The 20,264-nt window shown below is 38.7% G+C and overlaps 1 protein-coding gene and 1 long non-coding RNA gene across 2 annotated transcripts in view; one reads left to right on the top strand and one right to left on the bottom strand.

Moving 5' to 3' along the window:
• LOC122999797 (centrosomal protein of 128 kDa-like) overlaps nt 1–10,672 on the top strand; it is a 43,123-nt gene extending 32,451 nt beyond the window's left edge. Inside the window, exons 22-25 of the mRNA XM_044377040.1 lie at nt 1,619–1,696; nt 2,070–2,183; nt 8,930–9,038; nt 9,833–10,672. Of these exons, the coding sequence (XP_044232975.1) occupies nt 1,619–1,696; nt 2,070–2,183; nt 8,930–9,038; nt 9,833–9,906 (375 nt within the window). The 3' untranslated portion in view covers nt 9,907–10,672. The remainder of the gene's footprint in view (nt 1–1,618; nt 1,697–2,069; nt 2,184–8,929; nt 9,039–9,832) is intronic.
• LOC122999798 lies at nt 10,514–13,362 on the bottom strand. Its single transcript, XR_006407832.1, has 3 exons — nt 12,541–13,362; nt 11,959–11,998; nt 10,514–10,802 (listed from the first exon to the last, which is right to left on the bottom strand). It is a non-coding gene; the product is annotated as an uncharacterized LOC122999798 (long non-coding RNA).
• Between the last annotated feature and the right edge of the window lie 6,902 nt (nt 13,363–20,264).

Below are 20,264 nucleotides of genomic sequence, written 5' to 3'. Positions count from 1 at the left end.
GCAGGTTTGACAGATGAGCACGCCATTTTCAAATTCATGTAACAGCAGTTGTGAATGTAATAGCATCCATAGAAAGTGAATGGAGATTGTATAGATTGGATTCTCAGCAATGCCCATTTTAAGATGGACATGCCTATTGGGAGCAGAAAACAAGAACTAATTTTGCAATAAAGGTAAAAATGACAAAATAATTACAAAAAACATATATCTTCCAAGGAAGAAATGCTCACTCCTTGTAGACTTGAAAGATCTCTGGAAGCTTTGTAACGGATGGCTGCTGTAATCAGCTTAGATTGAACAGTTATAGATTCCAACAGTGACCCAGAGTCACTGCCGAAAATGCTTGTTGAAACTTCCTCAACACTCCTGTAGCAGAAACCACTTGTTTACCTTTAATCCATATGTTCAGTATGTGCCAAACAATCCACGCTTTGACAATAAATGGCTAAAATGCTACCCCCAGCATAGCTTCAGAGCTACAAGGAGGCACGGCATGACAAGCTAACTATTGTATTAAAAGTGTCCAGAGTTTAAATTCAGTGCTTCTCACTAACACATGTTTATGCTTGAGGTCTAACAAACATGTTAGATGCATTTCCTTCCTCATAAACACATCATTCCATAGAGTTACTAGTGGTCAGTAACTCCACAGGGTAACCTTTAAGCAATGTTGTGGAGCCAGTGATAGTTTTGATGTTTATTAATAAGTTGCGGGCACTGAGTTTACAACATTGTAGATTTAGTATCTGAGCAGTAAAATATACTCACAAAATGACTTTTTGACTGACCTGCAAACAGTCTAAATACAGGCTTGTGGTTCGTATATGTTATCATAAAGTTGATTTTAAGGGACATTAGATATTCTTATATGCACAGTCTCATATTTCACATTCTATCCTGTCATGTGGGAGGATGTTAATAAAACATAATAGTGCCAACAGTTTCAGCTGGCCAGTACATCCCGTTATCTGTGCAAATACAAAGGCATCAGTAGACGCTACAGAGCAGTTAAAGCCCACGGACAGCTGATCCAGCTGTGTAGCCGTCATCAGTAATCATCGCTTCAGATGACCCTTTGACTGGGAATAATTTCCCATTTCACTAAATGCATATCTCATTGATTTCTTCCTCGCATCTCTCCCTTTCATCTTTCCTGGGCTTTAAGTGGGAGGTGCTGAGGAACGAGGAAAAGACACGTGAGGGAAAGAGACTGTTAATGAGGATGTTACCCTGGTATTTACCCATGTATCCATTTGCTATTGAGTCGTTGCATTGTAGTGCCTTATGCTTGTCCCTCACATGGCAACATATGGTGTTTTGTCCTTACTTTTAAAATTGGAACGCAAGATATAAACTATAGCAATAGATTGTTGTTCAAACATTTACATTGAAACACATGATAGTGTTATAATGCCTTTATGATATGAGCTGTGTTGACTTATCTGATAAGTGTCTTTACGGGTAGTGATGTCTGTAGATGTCGCAGAATTAAATGGCGAGAGTTAAATGGCTGAATTTAATATCAAAAAACACTAATCTAGACACTGATAATGCTAGATTGCTATGTATATCAACTGATTTTGCATATATATATATATGCATGTTTTCTGGTTACTAGAACACAAGAGTAGCCTTGGACCACTTGGAGTCAATTCCAGAGAAACAATGCCTGATGGAAAACTTCAAAGATTTGGAGGTGGGTTCCACTTGTAGCCTAGATACATTTTTTTTGTATGAAAGTATAGTGGCAAAGAATGCTCTTAGTTCAACTTAATTTTCTCTTTACTGTTTTATTTTCCCAAAACAACAACCCTGGATGCAGTTAAACATGAAAATTGAGACAGACTTGTTTATATACATTAGGACATGTCAAATGAACACATGAAATGCTGAAAACCACTGTGGTCTGTGTGAATAACGTACATATTTCCATGTTCCACTATATCACTGTATATGAGGGCAGACTTTTTCTGTGCACAGGGATTTTTTTTTCCTTTGGGCCTGGTTAATGACCATTTCTGGCTCATTCCTGGTCAGGTTTTGACACAGCCTCCGTTTTGTGCCCCTAGGAGTCACAGCGGCAGAGGGAGATGGTCGAGAAGCGCTACTCCAAATACAAAGAAATCGTCTGGGACCTGCAACACCAGCTGGACGAGTCCAAAAGCAGAATCCAAGAGTGCAGGGTACAACACACACACACACACACACACACAGACAGTTTCTCTTCTGTACTCTCAAAAAATGAGCTTTATAATGCCTTAAAAGAGCCTGTACTACCAAACAACAACCCACCCTTTTTCTATTTCAGTCGCTAATTGCACTGCTTTGTTCAAACAGCAGCCATTTGGATAAGGATAGCCTGACTTTGAGAGCCATTTATGAGTCTAGCTCGCCCACATCGGTGCCAGTGTGTGCACTACACCTAATTTGCAACTTGTATGAATAAATGAATAATTTCACATGCTGGTAATGCATCATGGATGGACAGAGTGGGACAAGCTCACGCAATGGCACAAATGTACACTCTAACAAAACCTGAATTTTACCAGTCACTGATAATTGCTACAGTCATTTTCTCTGCTATAAAGCAGTCAGGGGAGCCATCAAGACATCATTGTTGACAACTGATTGCTATCAGCAGTTTGCAACCTCCCCTAAACAGCTATACAGTCACTTTTTAAATGGTTTTAATCTGCCAGATTACCTCGTTGGTTTGCCAAATGACTCCCTTGTTGAGTGATAAGTGGCAATTGCATTAGCTTAATAGCAGCTGTCCACCCGGGGTTTGTTAAGGAAAAAGGATGGATGGAATGTCTTTACAAGACTTCCATCTTGATCAAAGTCAGCAATGCCAGCGAGAACAAACAGCTTCTACACCAAATGCAATAGTGGCTCCTTGCTTGAAACACCAGTTACTAAAGCTCTACTCAGACAGGATTCATTTTTGGGTCAATGTTTGTCCTGTCATCTGTTATGCTAATGATTGATATACACAGGATAAAATACATCCAGAATATGTGTCAAAACTTCACCATTGGGCAGTGACTTGGCGGTACTTGCAATAGAATCAGAAACTTTTTTGGAGATATCTGTTCAGCATGCGACACTTCACAGGCAAATATAAATGTCTGCAGAAGCAGCTTGTATCACACACAAGAGTACACAGTTCATAGAGAGTATCAAATCGCTCACTTCCCAAATGGAGCATTTTATTATTTTTGTAAAACACTCAGGATCAAACACTGGTCCAAACAAGCATTTTGGGAGATAGCCAATTTTTGACCCTTAACTCTTGTTTTTGATCTTTTGAATTTGATTTTGCGTCCTCTGTGTGCTCTGTGAAGTGTATTACTGTAAGATATATCTGTTCACACTCGGATGCACTGCAGGATGGAAATTCTATATTGTTTGAATTAAGCCATGCAAGCAGGGATGTGGCTATAATTTGAGGACGTTGTTCTCAGTTGTCTGTCACACTTTAGACTAACAGACTAATGTAATATCTCATCAACTATTTGTTGAATTTTTCCATTGTTCCATCTTGAGTTGAATTGTTTTCAAACAGCTGAAGATATTATTTGTCAGTGTCACTAATAATGAGTGTAGTTTACACAGTGGATGAATAGTTATCTACCACTGCAGCTGTAAAACAGGCTGTGTTGGTCCTGTGCATTGGATAAATATAGTGTTTATTTACCAATTTAGCAGTTATAGTTTCCTCGATTGATGGACTTCAGTTGATGTGAGGGAGGAGGAGGATATTTTTGTATAATTTAATGCCAAGTCAGAAAAATATCAGAGTGCCAGAGTACATGCAAATGAAAGAGGGCCATTTTAGGACAAGTCAGATTGAGATTGTCAGGCTCTGCCCTACATTCAGCCTTCTTGTCTGTGTGCTTCAAGCTGAATGCTAGTGTTGGCATACTAACATGGTAACTTCCTAACATGTTAATCATGTCATGCTGATAATGTCATTTGGCATGTAACATTTATATGGAATTTGAAAATTTGAAAATATGGGGGCATCCAGTGGCTTAGAGGTTAAGATGAATACCATACAAATGCAACGTTCCCAGTTCGATTCTTGTTGGGGGACCTATGTTACAAGTCGAACCCCCTCTCTCTCCCCAATGTTTACAGTCTGTTTCTCAACTGTTGCTGTCCATAAAGGCAAAAATGCCCCACAAAAAGCTTTTAAAACAAGACTAGGTCAAAACTTTGTTTAAAATTAATGACAAGCAAATTAGCAAATTAATGACATATTGTTCATTGCTGGAGAAATTAGAATTGTTGAATATTAATAAGAAATCATGTTTTTGGTAAAAAATTTCCTTACAAAAATATACATTAAGACCTGACTGAAAATCAGCCCAAAACATTGTCACATGTATACACTGAATAAACACATGTTCCAGCGTTTCCACCATACAATTACAAAAAGAGCATTGGTCTTCTATACTAGGAGTATATGTGATAAGCATATAATGTCAGTTGACAGTGCATTAATTACAGTACTATGCTCATTTTGGGAGACAGGAACACTGTATTTCTCTATAAAATCTTCATTTCCAAATCTTCAAGCCGTTTTACAAGTAAAATGTTGTTGTTAAACCAATTTTCAAAAAATAATGATTTGTTTCTATACATGATATTGACATTATTCCATTAAAAAAGAGACGAACACATAAGAGCTTACCGGAAGTTTACCGACAGCATAAGAGCACATTAATAACAAGTTATGACCACCTTCTTTTTTAATCAGAAAGTTAGGGGTAATATTCCACATGCAATCTGGATCTTTTAGAAATCTTTTGATCCAGAAATCTTGGTAATATGGTTGAATGAGGAAAAGTCTAAAATGTTAAGACCTCCCTCTGTTAGAGACATCAACCTCCTTTTTTTACCTTGTGTGGCTTATTTTTCCAAACAACCCTGTCTAAACAAGAGGTTTTATGTTTGGTGACATCAAGGGAGGAAAAGACATGAGAGCCTCTTGTTTTTGTATAACGGGCTGCTCAAGCGACCCACATAGTCACCTGCCCATGCTTCTTCAACAGTCTCTCAAAGATTGATGTCCCCCAGGTCCTAGTCCCTATGAAATTAGTTATTTTAACAGTAGTACATTTTCTACCGGACTCGGACCCCCTGTTGACATTCTTAATATCCCGGTCAAGATTAGCAACAGGAAGTTTTGTGCTAGGCCTTCAAGATCTGCTGTGTCATCTAATTTATTAAGCGTTGATTTGCACTGTACAATTTCTTTTTTACTTCTGTCTACCTCAGTTAAGCTCGGTCTTTTTAATGTTAGAGCTCTCTCTAGCAAGACTTATTTTAAATGATTTTATCTTGCATGGTTGCAAACTGGGGATGACTGTCAGGTTGGTGAACTATGCCCCCCATTTTATGATTGTTTCAGTCAGCCCAGATTAAATGGGCATAGTGGAAGTTTAGCTGCAGTGTTTCACAAACCATTCAAATGCTACACCATAAATGTGACTGATGTCTGTAGTTTTGAGATACTTGTTTTTAAAATTAAATTTGCAACCTTCACTCTCTATATCAGATTTTTAACCTGAATTCTCAATTTTTTTTTTATCATCCATCCATCCATCATCTTACTTGTGATAGAATTATTGTAGCTGGTGATATTAATATCCATGTTGACAACCCTTCTGATTTATTTGTCACAGAGTTTCTTAACAGTTAATTAATTTGATTTACAACAACCTGTTCTTGAGCCTATAAATAACCACAGGTGTGCTTGGGACCTGGTGTTTACTTATGGTATGAGTATTGGCCCCATACATTTAATTGACATGCACATATCTGGTCACTTATGTATTTATTTGATAGTATTTTCCAAAGTGACACGGTAAACAAGACTCAATACGCTCACATACTTTCAATGAGGAAACTGTTTCAAAATTTTCATCCATTTTTGCCTGCCAGCAATACTATACCCAATTTTTCAGACACAGACAAGCTGATAAATGACTTCAACCTCCTTTGTACATCCACTTTAGATTCTGTTGCACCTTTTAAGACAAGAATTAAACATAGTACAGGATTGGCACCCTGTATTAATAATGACATTGACTCATGAAAGAGAATGTAGAAGGCTGGAACGGAGGTGGAGGAAGACGAGGCTTTTCAGATACATTATCAACAAATGAAAGAGTTGATGATGTCTTTTAATGAGCAGGTTAGGAATGCAGGGGCCAACTTTTTTTTCTGTTTCAATTCATACTAATAAGCACAGCCCCAGAGCTCTTTTTAACACTGTGGACCATCTTTTAAATCCTGTAAGTTTTAATCAGTGTAAGTCAACTAGTGGGGACTGTCTTAGATCTTTAACCTTTTTTAATGATAAAATCAGTGAGATACAATCAAAAATTATGGCTCCTGATTCTTTAATTGATGCCCCCTGCCCCAACCATGCTATTTTTATCAAGTTATATGCCTGTCTCTCTAAATGAAGTTATGATCACTGTGTTACACCTCAAACGCTTCATAAGCCCTGTTGATATAATGACCCCTAAATTTCTCTGCGATATACTAGATAAGACTGCCCCTTGGTTGGTCTCAATAATTAACAGTTCTTTATCCTTTGGCTGCAGCCCAGAATATTTGAAGACAACTTGTGTGAAACCACTCATTAAAAAATCCGGCCTCGATCCATCAGAATGCAGCAATTACAGAGCAATTTCAAAACTCCACAAGAAGACAGGTTGCCTACAACTCCTCAAAGTGTTGAGACAAAACAACATTTTTGGAAAAATTCAGTCAGGTTTTAGACAGCATCACAGTACTGAGACTGCTTATTAGTATGACAAATTAACTTTTAAGAATGGCTGATACTGATGAATGTTACATTTTTGTACTGCTAGGCTGCTAGAGGCTGTAGCACATGGTTGGTTTATCTGGGATGGCTTTCAAGTGGTTTTGTTCTCATTTGACAAATCAGATTTTTTTTGTTTCTATTGGTGAACATATCTCCCCTCACTCTTCAGTAAATCGTGGAGTCCCTCAGGGGTCAATACTAGGACCGGTTTTATTTTCACTATATATGCTCCCACTTGGCCACATTATACATGAACATAAAATTTCATTCCACTGCTACGCTGATGACACACAGCTATATCTCCCAGTAAAGCGTACCGAGATTTCAAACCTCTCCAGTGTTACAAATTGTCTAGTATCAAGTCCTCTCTTGGTCATCTATTAATTCATGTTAAACCAACTGTCAGAAGCCCAGGTGTGCTCTTTGACACTAACCTCTGAGAAACACACTGACAAGTTTACCCAGTCATGCCTCTACCATCTTAACATATTGCTTGGATACGATCCACTGAGTTTCAATGACACTCAAACTATCATTCACACTGTTATTTCCTCATGGTTGGACTATTGTAATGGTATTTTAAGAGGTATAAATCAGAAATCAATTAATAGACTCCACGTTATTTTAGACTCCAAGTTATTATAGTGATCAGGCAGCCCTTAACTTTTCAAAAGTTTACAAAGTGCTTCACAGATACAAATACACAATGCAATTACATATTAAAATGTTACAAATCAATAAGAAATGGAAATGGAAAATAATGAAAAATCTTAAGAATAAATAAGTGAGTGAAAGCATAAAACAAACAAACAGAAGGAAAATAAACTCTAATTAATCACCATGATATAAAAAAAGAGTTTTAAAAGAGGACACTGGGGTTGCTTGTCTCATTTCCAAAGGAAAGTTATTCCACAATTGAGGAGCCCTAACAGCAAATGCCCCACTAGCCCTTTATTTCAAGCTTTACCCTGGGGACTTAGAGCAACAGATGGTCTCCAGATCTAAGAGAACGAACAAGGGTGTAAGAGATAAGAAGGTTGATGATGTAAGATGGGGCAAGGCTGTCCAGTAATTTAAAAACAAGCAGTAAAATGTTAAAATCAATTCTAAAAACCACAGGTAATCAGTGCAATGAGGCGAGAACAGGGGAAAGTGGTCATATTTTCTAATCCTTGTAAGAACCCTAGCTGCAGTATTTCTAGGTGGTTGATAGATTTTAGGGGCAGTCTGGCAAAGGCCAGTCCAGCTCTGCCCCAGGATGATGACAGATGTTGACCGGCTGGTCGTCTCAGGGGTCGGGCTGCTAGCAGCTGAGATGACCTTCTGACACCCGGCCAGCGGCTCCTCACATCTCCGAAAACTTTGGAGCAAATTTCCAAATAGGCTTTATTTGGATAGACTGACTACATATTGGGAATCTAAATGGTTACTTTCTCACCTGCAAAAATATTATAACTTAATTAAGTGACATATAAACAGTCCTACAGAGAAACTTGCAACAGATTTTGGCCTGACTCACAGTCTCTGCCATCGTGGCATTTGGTGCAAAAATGCATTCTGGGATACTTGGCTGTCCCAAGCTTCAGCAGCCTTTAGCCAACTTCAGCCAATCAATCAGTTAGTCAGTCAGTGACTCATTGATGGACAAACATTCTGGTTTGTACAGCTGTTGCGGTCCACAAAAAAAAGGAAAATATGGTTATCTCCATATGACTTCAATGAGGCAGAAATGTTACATGCCAAATATTAGCATGACATGATTAACATGTAAATAAGTTACCATGGTAACATGGGACACAGACAAGTACATGAACTGAAGGTTGAATGTAGGGTCGAGCCTGACAAGCTGAATCTGAGTTGCCATTCTAGGACTAGAATGGCACTTTGTGATTTGATTTGCATGTACTCAAAGATTTACATTTTTGGTTCATTTGTGGTAGAGTTGTAAAAATAACTCTTCTGTCCCTTTTTTTCACCCATCCAACAATTGTATCTTCTCATGTGTGACGCATGTTATAGCCTCACAGTTGCTAGCATGGCTGCAGACTTTTAGTCGTGTCAGTTAGTATATGTCCTCCTGTCTTCCAGGATGAGAAGTTGGACGCCACTTCCAGGAGCCTGAGACTGGCTGCTCTTTCTTCTTCCATCAAAGGCTCCAGCACATTCCTTAGCAGCTCTCTGAGATCTGACACTCTTTGTGAGTATTTGTATAATCAAGCTCCAAAAAGTCTTCTCTGACAGCTTATCAAATGGATGGTGTAATGCTAGTCGTGTTTTTCTGTATTGTTAGATTATCTGAAAAGAATGTTTTTATATGAATTCACTTTTTTTAGAATAACATTTTTATTTCACTTCCACCATCTTATGTCAGCAGGTATACTTTTGGAAATGGATATATTTAGCTTTGTATTTGTCTCAATATTGCCCAATTCCACATTACAGTGTATCATAATAAAGCTAAAGGCATGAAATACGGGATTATATATGATCAATTTCACCATGGTAGTCTTTGAGCACTGTCACATTTCCATTCAGTATTTCATCATGGCGCCTAGAGTTCAACTTGACTAAAGTTTCCATCGATGCTCTGGAAGTGTGTCTGTCTGTATTACTGCCAGTGGCTCACAGCCAAAATCACTTGTAGTTTCCTAAGCTGCTTACAGATATTTGGCACAGTGTGAGAGGACTGTACTTTCTGTCACATTGTGTCTCCAGGATTTGTGGCGGCCAAAACATGCCGATGGCTATTTAAACCCAGTGTTAATATACAATGCAATTATCACATGTACTGTATTCATGCCTTTAGCAGTAAAAGGTAGTGCTACTCATATTTAGTACTACTTGTTAATATGGAATAGATTTTTATAGATAGAATAGATTCATAAAATAGAAAGGAATGTAGTATTCCAGCATTTGTGACAATGATAAACTGGGAATATATTCATTGTTTTTCCTTTCTTCTCTGTTGTTTTGCTTTCCTCTTTGCCGCAGCCCCACACAAACGCCTGACCACTTCAGACTTTGGTGACTCATCAGTCAACAGGGCCAAACCTGTCACAGATTAGCTCAACCTCAAGTGAACCTTTATCTGTATCTCTACAAACCCAAACACTCGGTGCTTACAGCTGATTCTACCTGCCTGGTGCTCAGCCAGAACGAAGAGCAACTTGACCATTTTTGGAGGCCTTGCACTCAACACTAATCCTCCTCCACTACCTCAACCAGGCAATCACTGAAGGTGCTAAAGGAGCTAAAGGATAAGACTGAGATTTCCTAGCCAACTTTTAGAAATGCTTCGACGGAGGGAATATAAGTTTTGACACTGTAAAAGGAGAGTATACTGTAAAGTGTTTGAAATGTTATTTATACAAGCCTGAATTGAATGTATTTAAAGGGATTTTTAAAAGATTTTAACCAAAATTGTTTTTCACTGATTTTACATTTTTTTTGCAGTTGTTACAACATTTACCTGCTCAACAAATTTTTCAAATATTGTTTACCTTATGAGTCATCTGTAACCTTATTATCATGCCAATGTGTTTGTGCTAAAAATGAAAATTAACTCTACATAAACAGAACTCAATGAGAGCTCTGGTGCCTTTTGAACAATATGCATTTTTTTTACTAATATACTGTGTTGTCTTCATCATGAAAATGTGACATCTTTACCACGACTTTTAATGTATTGACCAATTTTCTTTATTACTTTCTCTTTTTTTTTATGCAGTACATACATATTTGTAAAAAGATATATAAGCACACATAGATGTCTATTTTTTATTAAATGTGAAGGAAGTATATGCACTACAAATAAATCCCCATGCAGCTAAATGTCTGGTTTTTATAAGCACACTTCCTTTATTTCACAGTGAAGTGTTTGCTGTGCAGCAGCCGAGACTCCAGCTACTCCCACTGGTATATCTTCTGCTTTTTCCTAAAATCCTTCATTGTAGAAAACAACCTAAAGCCACAGGAGAGAGAAATGCCTTCTTTTAATTTACTGCTAGACTTCAAAGGTGCAAACACAGTACCTGCTGTGTAAACATTTCTCTAAGTTGTACATAATCTTGTCTGAGCCACATGTTTTGAGAGTTTGTGCAGTACCTTTGGGAAGGTAAGGTGGTGTAATGTAAACCTACACTTGAAGAGCTTTAACATCACTGAATGTGCTGGCAGGTACGGAGCCCCAAATCTGACAAAATGTTAAAGGTTTTCAGATGAACCAAAAAAAAATATGACGAATACATCAATAAAACACTGTTGGTGAAATAATTAAAATAGAGCGTGAAAAGAAAAGCTTTATAGTTTTCCTTTAACCTACAATTAATTTATGAAATCTATTAAAACTTAATTTATTTTGCTATTTATTATTTATCTTTCACTAGCTTATTATATTTCAACTCCTACATTTGACTTTTTTTTTGGTTTGTTTTGTTTTGCAACACATTTAAGCATTTATCTACTTTCCTCACACATTTCCAATTTTCCTAATGCTCATTATGTATTAAGAGGGCTATGTGGCTAGTTTACCTGAAAAAAAACTTTTAGCATAACACACTAAGCAGCCATTTCAGCTAGCTGCTAGCTTAAGCTAACTTGAGCACATGGTGCATCATAAAACTACACCAGCTGGTGCTCATAATGTTAATTATCTATGTATATGTTCTGCATCCAGGTATAGAAGTATAAAATTTTTGTAAGAGTAGTTGAAGCATTTTAGCTAGCAAGCTAACGCTAACATAAACTGAACAAAATATATTGATGCTCTGAGGAATAACAGATATGGCTGAAATGTCAGCATTATTTTAATAAAACGAAGCTGTACATACATTGCACATATTGATGCACCTGGTTGTATTTGTCTCGTCTGATAATCCAGCACATTTTGCCAGTTTCAGGCTCTACAGCAGACAGGGAATCAAAATGTAATTGAAATTAAGGTATAATTTATAAGGTATAAATTGAATATAAAAGGATCTCAAGAGAATCTGAGTCTTCTGATCATATTCTGCACTGCGTCTTTTTATAGCACTAACGGTGCTATAAAAGTGGTTAATTACACTCCCCAAAAAGTAAAATTAATTACACCACCTTGTGATAATTTAAGTGTTACTCACTGCAGTCATGTTCCTCTTGAGTAGCATGGTACTTTCATATCTGAAATGATACATACAAGATGATTTTATCAAGCCAAAAGAAATATGCCCCCATGCACCACTTAGCTTGTGGGGTTTTCAGCCATGTTAGCGTCATGGCGATGTTGGTCAGTCCACCACTTCAATGAAAAGTTACAGAAATAATATGCTTTCTCAATAAAATAATCAGCGGTTCAAGTTAATATATCTGCTAGATGCAAGGCTTAAGTATTTACTTTTTCAATAACATTAACACCAACACACTAAGCTATTTGATTAAAATGTGTAAATCAATTTAAAAACTGTTTTTCTTTAACCTTTGGAATTTTGAAATAAATAAAAAATTAGATAGTTGACTTTAATGGTATTTATTCATGATTTTGAAACCAAGACCCACTCAACAGAAAAGCAAAAACTGTCAATTTAAGAACATCATTACAATTTCAAGCTAAATGATATTATGACATGCTTTCTCTTAATACATAAAAAGTGGTATTTTTGAAGACAATAGTAAAAATATATCTAAAAATATAATTATCATCAATGGACATATAATGTACCCACAACTGTAGAATGACTTGACTTTTCCTGCTGCACCACAGGGTGACATTTTTTGTCTTCCATATGTCTCAGTGGATTTCCAGGACATCCTTTGCATCTCAACACTGTCTGGATGGATCAGCACCAGATTATATACAGATAGTTACTTAAGTTCCAAGACAATGAATCAATATGACTTTGGTGATCTCCTTACTTCCCATCCATTTCTACTATCTTAAATCTGAAACTTGTCCAAAACTTTGGTCAAAATACCCATCAGCCTCAGCTGTATTTTAGTGCTAATAAGCAATGATAAGCAGCAACTGTTAGCATGCTAACACACTACACTATGATTGTGAATATGGTAAACATATTTACTTATCATTTAGCTCAAGGCTCCTCCTATTACTCCTCGATGATACCTCGGCACTGGAGCTTAACATACAGAACAGATGTTTCCTCCTTGCTGGGCTCACTGCAGCTAAAAGGATTGTGGTCGGCCGCTGAAAACCTCCACATTTGTTATCGATAAAAGAATGGCTCTTGTCATACGGAGAGATTGCCCAACTAGAGCTCTCCTGTGCAGGTTAAAAGCATCAAAACCCCAAAACATTACTTGTTGGGCAGAGTTGCTGGAAAAAATCAAACATTTCCTTGAAACTGCATGAATTACTGGTAGTTGTTTTGTATTGTGGCTGCATTTTCTTTTGTTATTGTATGGAAGTTATGGACATATCCACATGCATATATGTATGTATTTCCCCTAAAATTTTAGGGTCTTGCTTTTGCTCCTTACCATGAAATACGGTCTAGGTTCTTAGTGATGATGGATGGGGAACAGGGTAATGTTTTGTTTTGTTTTTTTAGTATTTTCCACTATTTTGTGTTGTTGTGTTCAGTGCTTGTTTGTGGGTGGGGCCGGGGAGGGGGCGACTTTCTGTATACTGTTGCCATGTACTGGTTTGCATCTGTTTCGTCTCTCCAGATCTGTCCAGTTTTGTGTTGTGTTTGGTGTCTTTTTATTTATACAATAAATAATTGATCACAAAAAAAAAAAAAAAAAAAAAAAATAGCTCAAGGCATTGTTGTGCCAAAGTTCAGGCTCACAGAGACACTAGCATGGCTGTCAACACTTTTGCCAGCTGTACAACACAAATCCTAGTTAAAAACTTCTGTAGGTTTCTTTTGTACAGCAGCCTGTCATATTTAAAGAGAAAAATTAATTGACAGTCAAGTCTTCCCCCCTCTCTAAAAATCAAAGCTTTATGAGAGTTGTGCAAATTTTGAATACACTTCAATACTAATGTACTGTCTCTCAACCTCTGAAGAAACATAACTGTTATTCCTTTAACAACACTTTCAAAAAGAAAATGTTAAAAGAGGCAAAGTTTAGACATAATAACAAAGGCAAAAAAAAAAAAAAAATAGTTCGACATATTCCAGGCGATTACGGGTCCAGTCTGACAAAATGTGTCTGTCTTTTGTAGAGCAGAATCCAGAGGAAAGCAAGGCTCAACCGAGCTTAGAGCAAAAATGAGCTGCGAAGCTGTACTAAGCCTTTGCTCAATCCCTGTTTCCCCTCTTAAGTTCTAAGTACATTTGGAAAGCCGAGGTCCAGAGAAAACACCGAACATTTCTCGGAGCACATATTCCAGCGCAGATCGACTGCACTGGTGTGATGACGCCTTAATGATGATTGTACATTTATCTATTGACATGTGGTAGCTGGTTCGGGGTCGAGCACTAAATATAGATGGATGGTGAGTCCCCGACCAATCCAGAAAAGTCTTACAGACAATGGGGACTGTAAAACTGAAAATTTAGGATTGTTATTCTGTAACTCCTTTTTCAACTTTGGGATGAGAGCAGAGTGAGTTCAGCAATAATGTTTGTTTCCTATAAGCGATCAAAACTGTTCTCAGACTTCAATTGGAAGATGATGAGCAATCTCTGAGTTTTGCTTCTTCCCTCCTCAGTCATCATAGTATTGATAGTTTCACATTTATCTAAATAAATCACATTTGGCGAGCTTGTCGCTTAGGAATGTGAGACACACACACACACACACACACACACACACACAACCTGGCTCCCTAATGTGCTTCTTTATACTGTAACTTTGTCCCTAGGAAAGTGTCTGCTTAAGCCGTATTAGGTTGCAAAACACATGCAAACTCATAGATCAGTCCTGCTGCTCCCAGCAGACTAGTTTCCCCATTTACATTCTGCCTCATCATTAGTCCAGCTTTACTCCACTTTGTCAGGTTGAGAGATGGTAATGAATAAATTCAGAGCTTTCCACTGGTTTGTGTTGATTTCGGTTTTCCAGCAGAGAAAAATACAGCCTCTATGTAAAAAAAAAAAAAAAAAAAAAAAAAAGTTTGTAATCTGAATTTGCACATGCATGAGAAACGTAACACATCTGTCTGAGCTTGTCAAAATACATTGCAGCATGACAGTCAAAGTTATTTAAAATGTGCCAGTAGTATTCAGATCTGTTCAGAATTCTTCTTTTCCTGCATGTATGAATATAAAGAGGCTTAGAAATCAGGTCATTAGCGGGGTGATGCATGTTCAGACACACACAAACATGGGCCAAAACATTCAGACACAGAGGCATTCTTTCCTCAGTGCTCACATGTATGTATTTCTACGCCACTCATCTTAGGTCACTGCAGGAAATTTAAAAATATTTCCTACCTCAGTGTGACTCAGCTCATCTCTCCACCTTTGCTCCCCACAGTGTGTGATGTGAGCTGTGATCCTCTAGTCTCTCCCTACACATGCCAAGATCTTCCAAACTAAAGGATTTCTCATAACAGAATGTGTCTGCAAAAAAAATTCTTAAATATCGACAGTTAAAGGGCCATTTCACCCAAAAAAAACAACATATTTTCTCACATTTTCTGTGACTTCTGATACTTTTTAATCCATCCCAGTACAATGGAGGTGAATGGATTTTGATTTGTGGTGCTCACAACACAAATAATGTATATAATAAAGTTTTTGTTGAGGCTGCTTTTTCTGTATAATTTAGTCCCAAGGAAAACTGTTGACAGATGGTCCAGGTCTTCAGGGGTCCACTTTGTTCCTATTAACCAAGATCTGAGTTGGGGTGCGTCCAACACTGTATTCAGAATAACTAGGCTGGGTAATGTCCTGTTGTATTCTTGGGTCTCTAACAGGTCTGATCACATGGTGCGTCCTAGTCATGGAGTTTTAGATGCTTGCTGTCTATTTGTCCTCCTGTTGATTTGGATCCTGTTTGATTGACCCTGCATCATTTCAGGGTTGGGTTTTTTTGTTTTTGTCTGCACCTCTGGTTGACGCAGTTTTTCTGCTGACAGTTTTGGGACCAACTTCAGACCTCAAATCTCGAGATTCTCCAGAGTAAAAAGGAAATTATTTTGTGAAAAACATGTCGCTGTTGAATATTTTAAATATCATTTTTCATTGCTGTGAACACCACAAATGAAATTCAGATAGCAGCAGAAATTTCAGAGGCCAATATTTCTATCTGCAACTATCTGCATGGCTTTATACCTCTAGAGGTAAATGAGAAAATGTTTCTCTCTCTCTAAGTGTGAACCCCTACACTCTGTAAGGCATAGAAGTGCAACTACGCTTAGAGTCATATCTTAACATTATTGCTCCCCTGTTCAGATCCAGTAATGATAAGGATAATTGAACTTTAGACTGTCTTGTACATACTCCACTGGGTATTCAGATTACAGCGCCTTTACCTGGTCAGTGATTTGCTCAAGGGCATTACGGGAGGATGTTTAATTCACGTGAAGTTGTAAAAACACCAAGCAAGCACAGCCTGTCCTACAACATACTCATGCAAACGAACACATACACCCTTCCTCACAAATACGGTTATTCCTAAAGTTAAGGCTCATTGAATATTACCTCACTAAAACGGCCATTAGTAAACACAGCAACCCCTTAGTGTTGCCTCTGCCTCTCACAGCCAATCCAACAGCAATGGGGTGTTTGCCACCGCTGCTTACTGCTGTTATAGTGCTGGCGTAAGCCTCTGCAGCCATCACCGAGGCTGATTCCCATTAGAACAAACCTATTTGGCTTGCATTACAAACCCATTCAATCAGGCAGCAGTGCTCTGCTTTTTCGTTTAAGCCCGGAGGCTGAGAGTGTATCCAGCCACTGTCGTTCAATAAGTGAATGGGTTATTGCAGCTGAGTCTCCGTATCAACCTCATTTTCTCCTGAGCTTAGAAAAAAAAAAACAAAAAAAAAAAAAACATGTTTTTGTTCAATTGTTGTGCAACAATTTGTATTTATAACCCACTGCAAAATAAGATGAAGTGTTCAGTGTGTTTGCTCATCGAATATGCAACAGTCACGGGTGAGTGGGGTGATTTCCATGTTTGATGGCAGACAGGTGTGGTGGAGCAGCCCTTCAGCCTGCCAATCGTGATGCCAGAATGACCTCTCCTGGCAATGTGAGCGGGAGGTTCATCACGTCCTTTTTTGCCACGCTCGAGTGTCATCACTTGTGAGGACCTGTGCTAATGCACATGGAGCATCCCTGAGTAGCCTCACGGCAACCAGACGGTGAATGTTAAGACCCACTTGTTGCAATAGTTACAGATTCATTGTCATTAGTTTGTCACTCACCGCTTCACAGGAATATGTGATTTGCTTGTGGTGGGGGGGTGGTGGTGGGTGGTGGTTGGGTGGTTGGGTGGGGAGGAGTCTTTGTGATCCTCCAGTGTACATTTCTGATTAGCTTATTATACTTTTATTTCATACTGCTCTGGTTTTGAAACAGGGTTTGGATTAAATCTACAAAACAAATGATGAAACCTGCTCTGTGCAGCTGCTGTAATATCTGAGACCAACTGGAGCGAGCAGGAATAAAATTTGGCTAGCTTAGACAGATTTGAACAGCTGTGGGAAAATTATGGTAAAAAGTGGTGCAGTGCAGAGATGAACATTATTGAGGTAGACTCCAAAAACACCAAATTTCAAATAGACTAGGTCAGTAATCGACGGGGATATTAATGCTGGATGTAGATATAAGTTGTGAATGGCTTGACATGAAAAGATGAAATTATGCTGATATGGGATGAATGAGTCTGAAAGGAAATTGCCTCTGGCTGGTTGCACCAGTTCTTGCGAGGCTAAAAACTGCTATGCGTACCATAAGAAATTTCACCATGATATCTGTACCATAATAAAATTTCTCATGGGGTTAAAACAGTGCAGGGAGCTGCGTTTTACAAGCCAGACGATGAAATATGATCCAGAAATTCTTCGTGTGGAATTCAGTATTGAACTTAGAGTGTGTTACCAGGAGGAGATTGCCTGATATCAGACAGAATTGTCATCTCGACTCGGTGGAGTGGGCTGATTTAAAGGTCTGGACCCAAGCAAAGGAGGAGAGTCACCTTTTCTTAGCATGATTGATCTTTTGCTGCGATTTAAAAAAAAAAAAAAAAAAAAAAAGAGCCGAAATTGTTTTTTTGACAGTCTTGGTGAAAATGTCTCACCTGGAATATTTGTCAATCTTTATCACTTAAACATATCCACCTCAAAACCATCATGTGACTTTAAGAATTCAAACAGGCCACGTCTGATTCGAGCAGCGTACAGAGCTCCCGTCAGACAGCCTCGACAATTATCTGCCACCATCACTTATAATCAGATCATATTTTACCGCTAGTTTTGCCGCAGTCACCTTCACAGCAGCTGAAATGGTTTGAAGTTCACTTGCTTTTTTACCCGTCCCAGATCCCATCCTGTCTCGCTTTCCATCTGTTCTGAACAGGCAGGACTGGGGCCGGCCTGTGGGCTGCACTGGGGCCCCAGGGAGCGGAGCTGCCGCTGAGATACTCATTGCTTCATTGGGATTCTCACTGGATCCAATCACACTGTCAAGCTTGGATAGGAGGCATGTCTCCCTAGGTAGCAGACACTACAGCACACACACACACACACGCACACACGCACGCACACGTGTACACACACACACAGGGTTTTGAACATCAACCACTGACACATACAGATGGAGACAGAGACATACCGTACAAATGTGCACCCACGTACTTATGCACCCTTCACCAGCATCATAACGCGCTCTGTCTCTACCATCACAAGCTTGTTGATGCTCCTGACTGCAGAGCAACAGTGCAGCAGTGTTTTGGTGTGCAGCTCAGGCTCTCTCTTCTCTTCCACTCCTGTTTTGGGGCTAGCTGATCTGGGGGAACTAACCTGCTTGAATTTTCCAAATTTTGTTCCACTTCAGTGATAATCCATTCAAAGGTATGCTAATCGTACTCTAATGCCAGTGAAATTAAAACTCACTTCATGCAGGATATGTTAGCAGATGCACTTTACCAAATAGCTCAAAATTACAGTAGATTGTGTTGTTTTTTTTTTTCCAAAAGCGAAACTTCGACTGCACATGCACTGACATGACATGAAATATGTATGTACGGCAATAAATACCCCAAAGTCTAAAAATCCTGAGTTGCCAGACCTGGTCCCTAGATGGCACTGTGTCCACTAGGCGAGAGAGCAGCCCTGCTATTTATCATGCAGCTGTGACAGCCTGTAAAAGCTTTTGTCAGTGGAACTGAAGATTTAGAGCCCAGATTAGCACATTCATATCTTAGCAGTTAATTAGGGCTGAGGAGCTAACTGAAAGCTTTGGTTGCTGAGTGATGGAGCGGAAGAATAAGAGGAGGTTTGCTCCTCGCAGGGAGACACAAACGAGAATTAAGTGTACATATACACACCTGACTCTTCTGCTAATGTATCACTGTGTGCACCCACTGAGACATAAGAATATCAGTGCTTAATTCACACGTGTGCAACCAATAAACCATTTTTTTTCTCTGAAAGTGTGTGTGAACTTTGATGTTGCTTAAGCATGCCTAATGCATACACACGCCTACACACACAGAGACACACGTGCCTCTTTCTAGGGTTTGCGCATGTGTGTGTGTGTATGTGTATGTGTGTGCCCTTCATAATGCTGGAGTTAAGGTCAGCAGGCTCATATTTTACCTGTCAGGACTGATCACCATCGCCTTCACAGCTGCTTTGCTTCAGTCCGTGGAGGATACCGCATCTCTCCTGAATCTTTACTGGGAGGGAAAGAAAAGCTGTATGTCTACAATCTATACAGGGGAGCCATAAAATGCTACAGCTGCAGATGTTCCCAGTGCTGAAGGTGTTTTACAGCATTCTGCCTCAGTGTAGGAAGCAAAAAAAAAAAACAAAAACAGATTTCATCTGTAATCAGTGACAGAGCTGATGTATCGCTCTTATAAAGCCGCTGTTTATTTGAAAGGAAAACATGCTATAAAGCATTTAAGTGGAATTAACCAGTTCATTAGCTGAAGTAAAAATTCATGACAGGTCAACTGTCAGCCTTCAAATGAATGAAGGGTAGCTGAGCTGCTCCCTTGTTGGCATTCCAGAGACCCTATACAGGGCGAAGGCAGAGCTAATGCAGTCAAACGCACACAGAAATCCATTTGGAAAAGCCATTAGCAAATGAAAATTGTTTTTCTGTCAATTAAGATATGAATTATCCAGCCGACATCAGCGGGATCTACTTCTACTAATTTGACTAAAAGGAAAAGTAGTTGCTACACATAAAATCCAATCAATAAACTTTGCCAACAACTGTGTAAGCAAATGGGTTGTGAATATCAAATGGATACGTTTCCTCTGCTCGCACCCTGCTGGTGTTAATCTGAAAGTGACTAATGGTTA

The sequence above is a fragment of the Thunnus albacares genome, chromosome 16, assembly GCF_914725855.1.
Source record: "Thunnus albacares chromosome 16, fThuAlb1.1, whole genome shotgun sequence".
Lineage (NCBI taxonomy): Eukaryota > Metazoa > Chordata > Actinopteri > Scombriformes > Scombridae > Thunnus > Thunnus albacares.
This window is presented reverse-complemented; position numbering and strand designations above follow the sequence as displayed.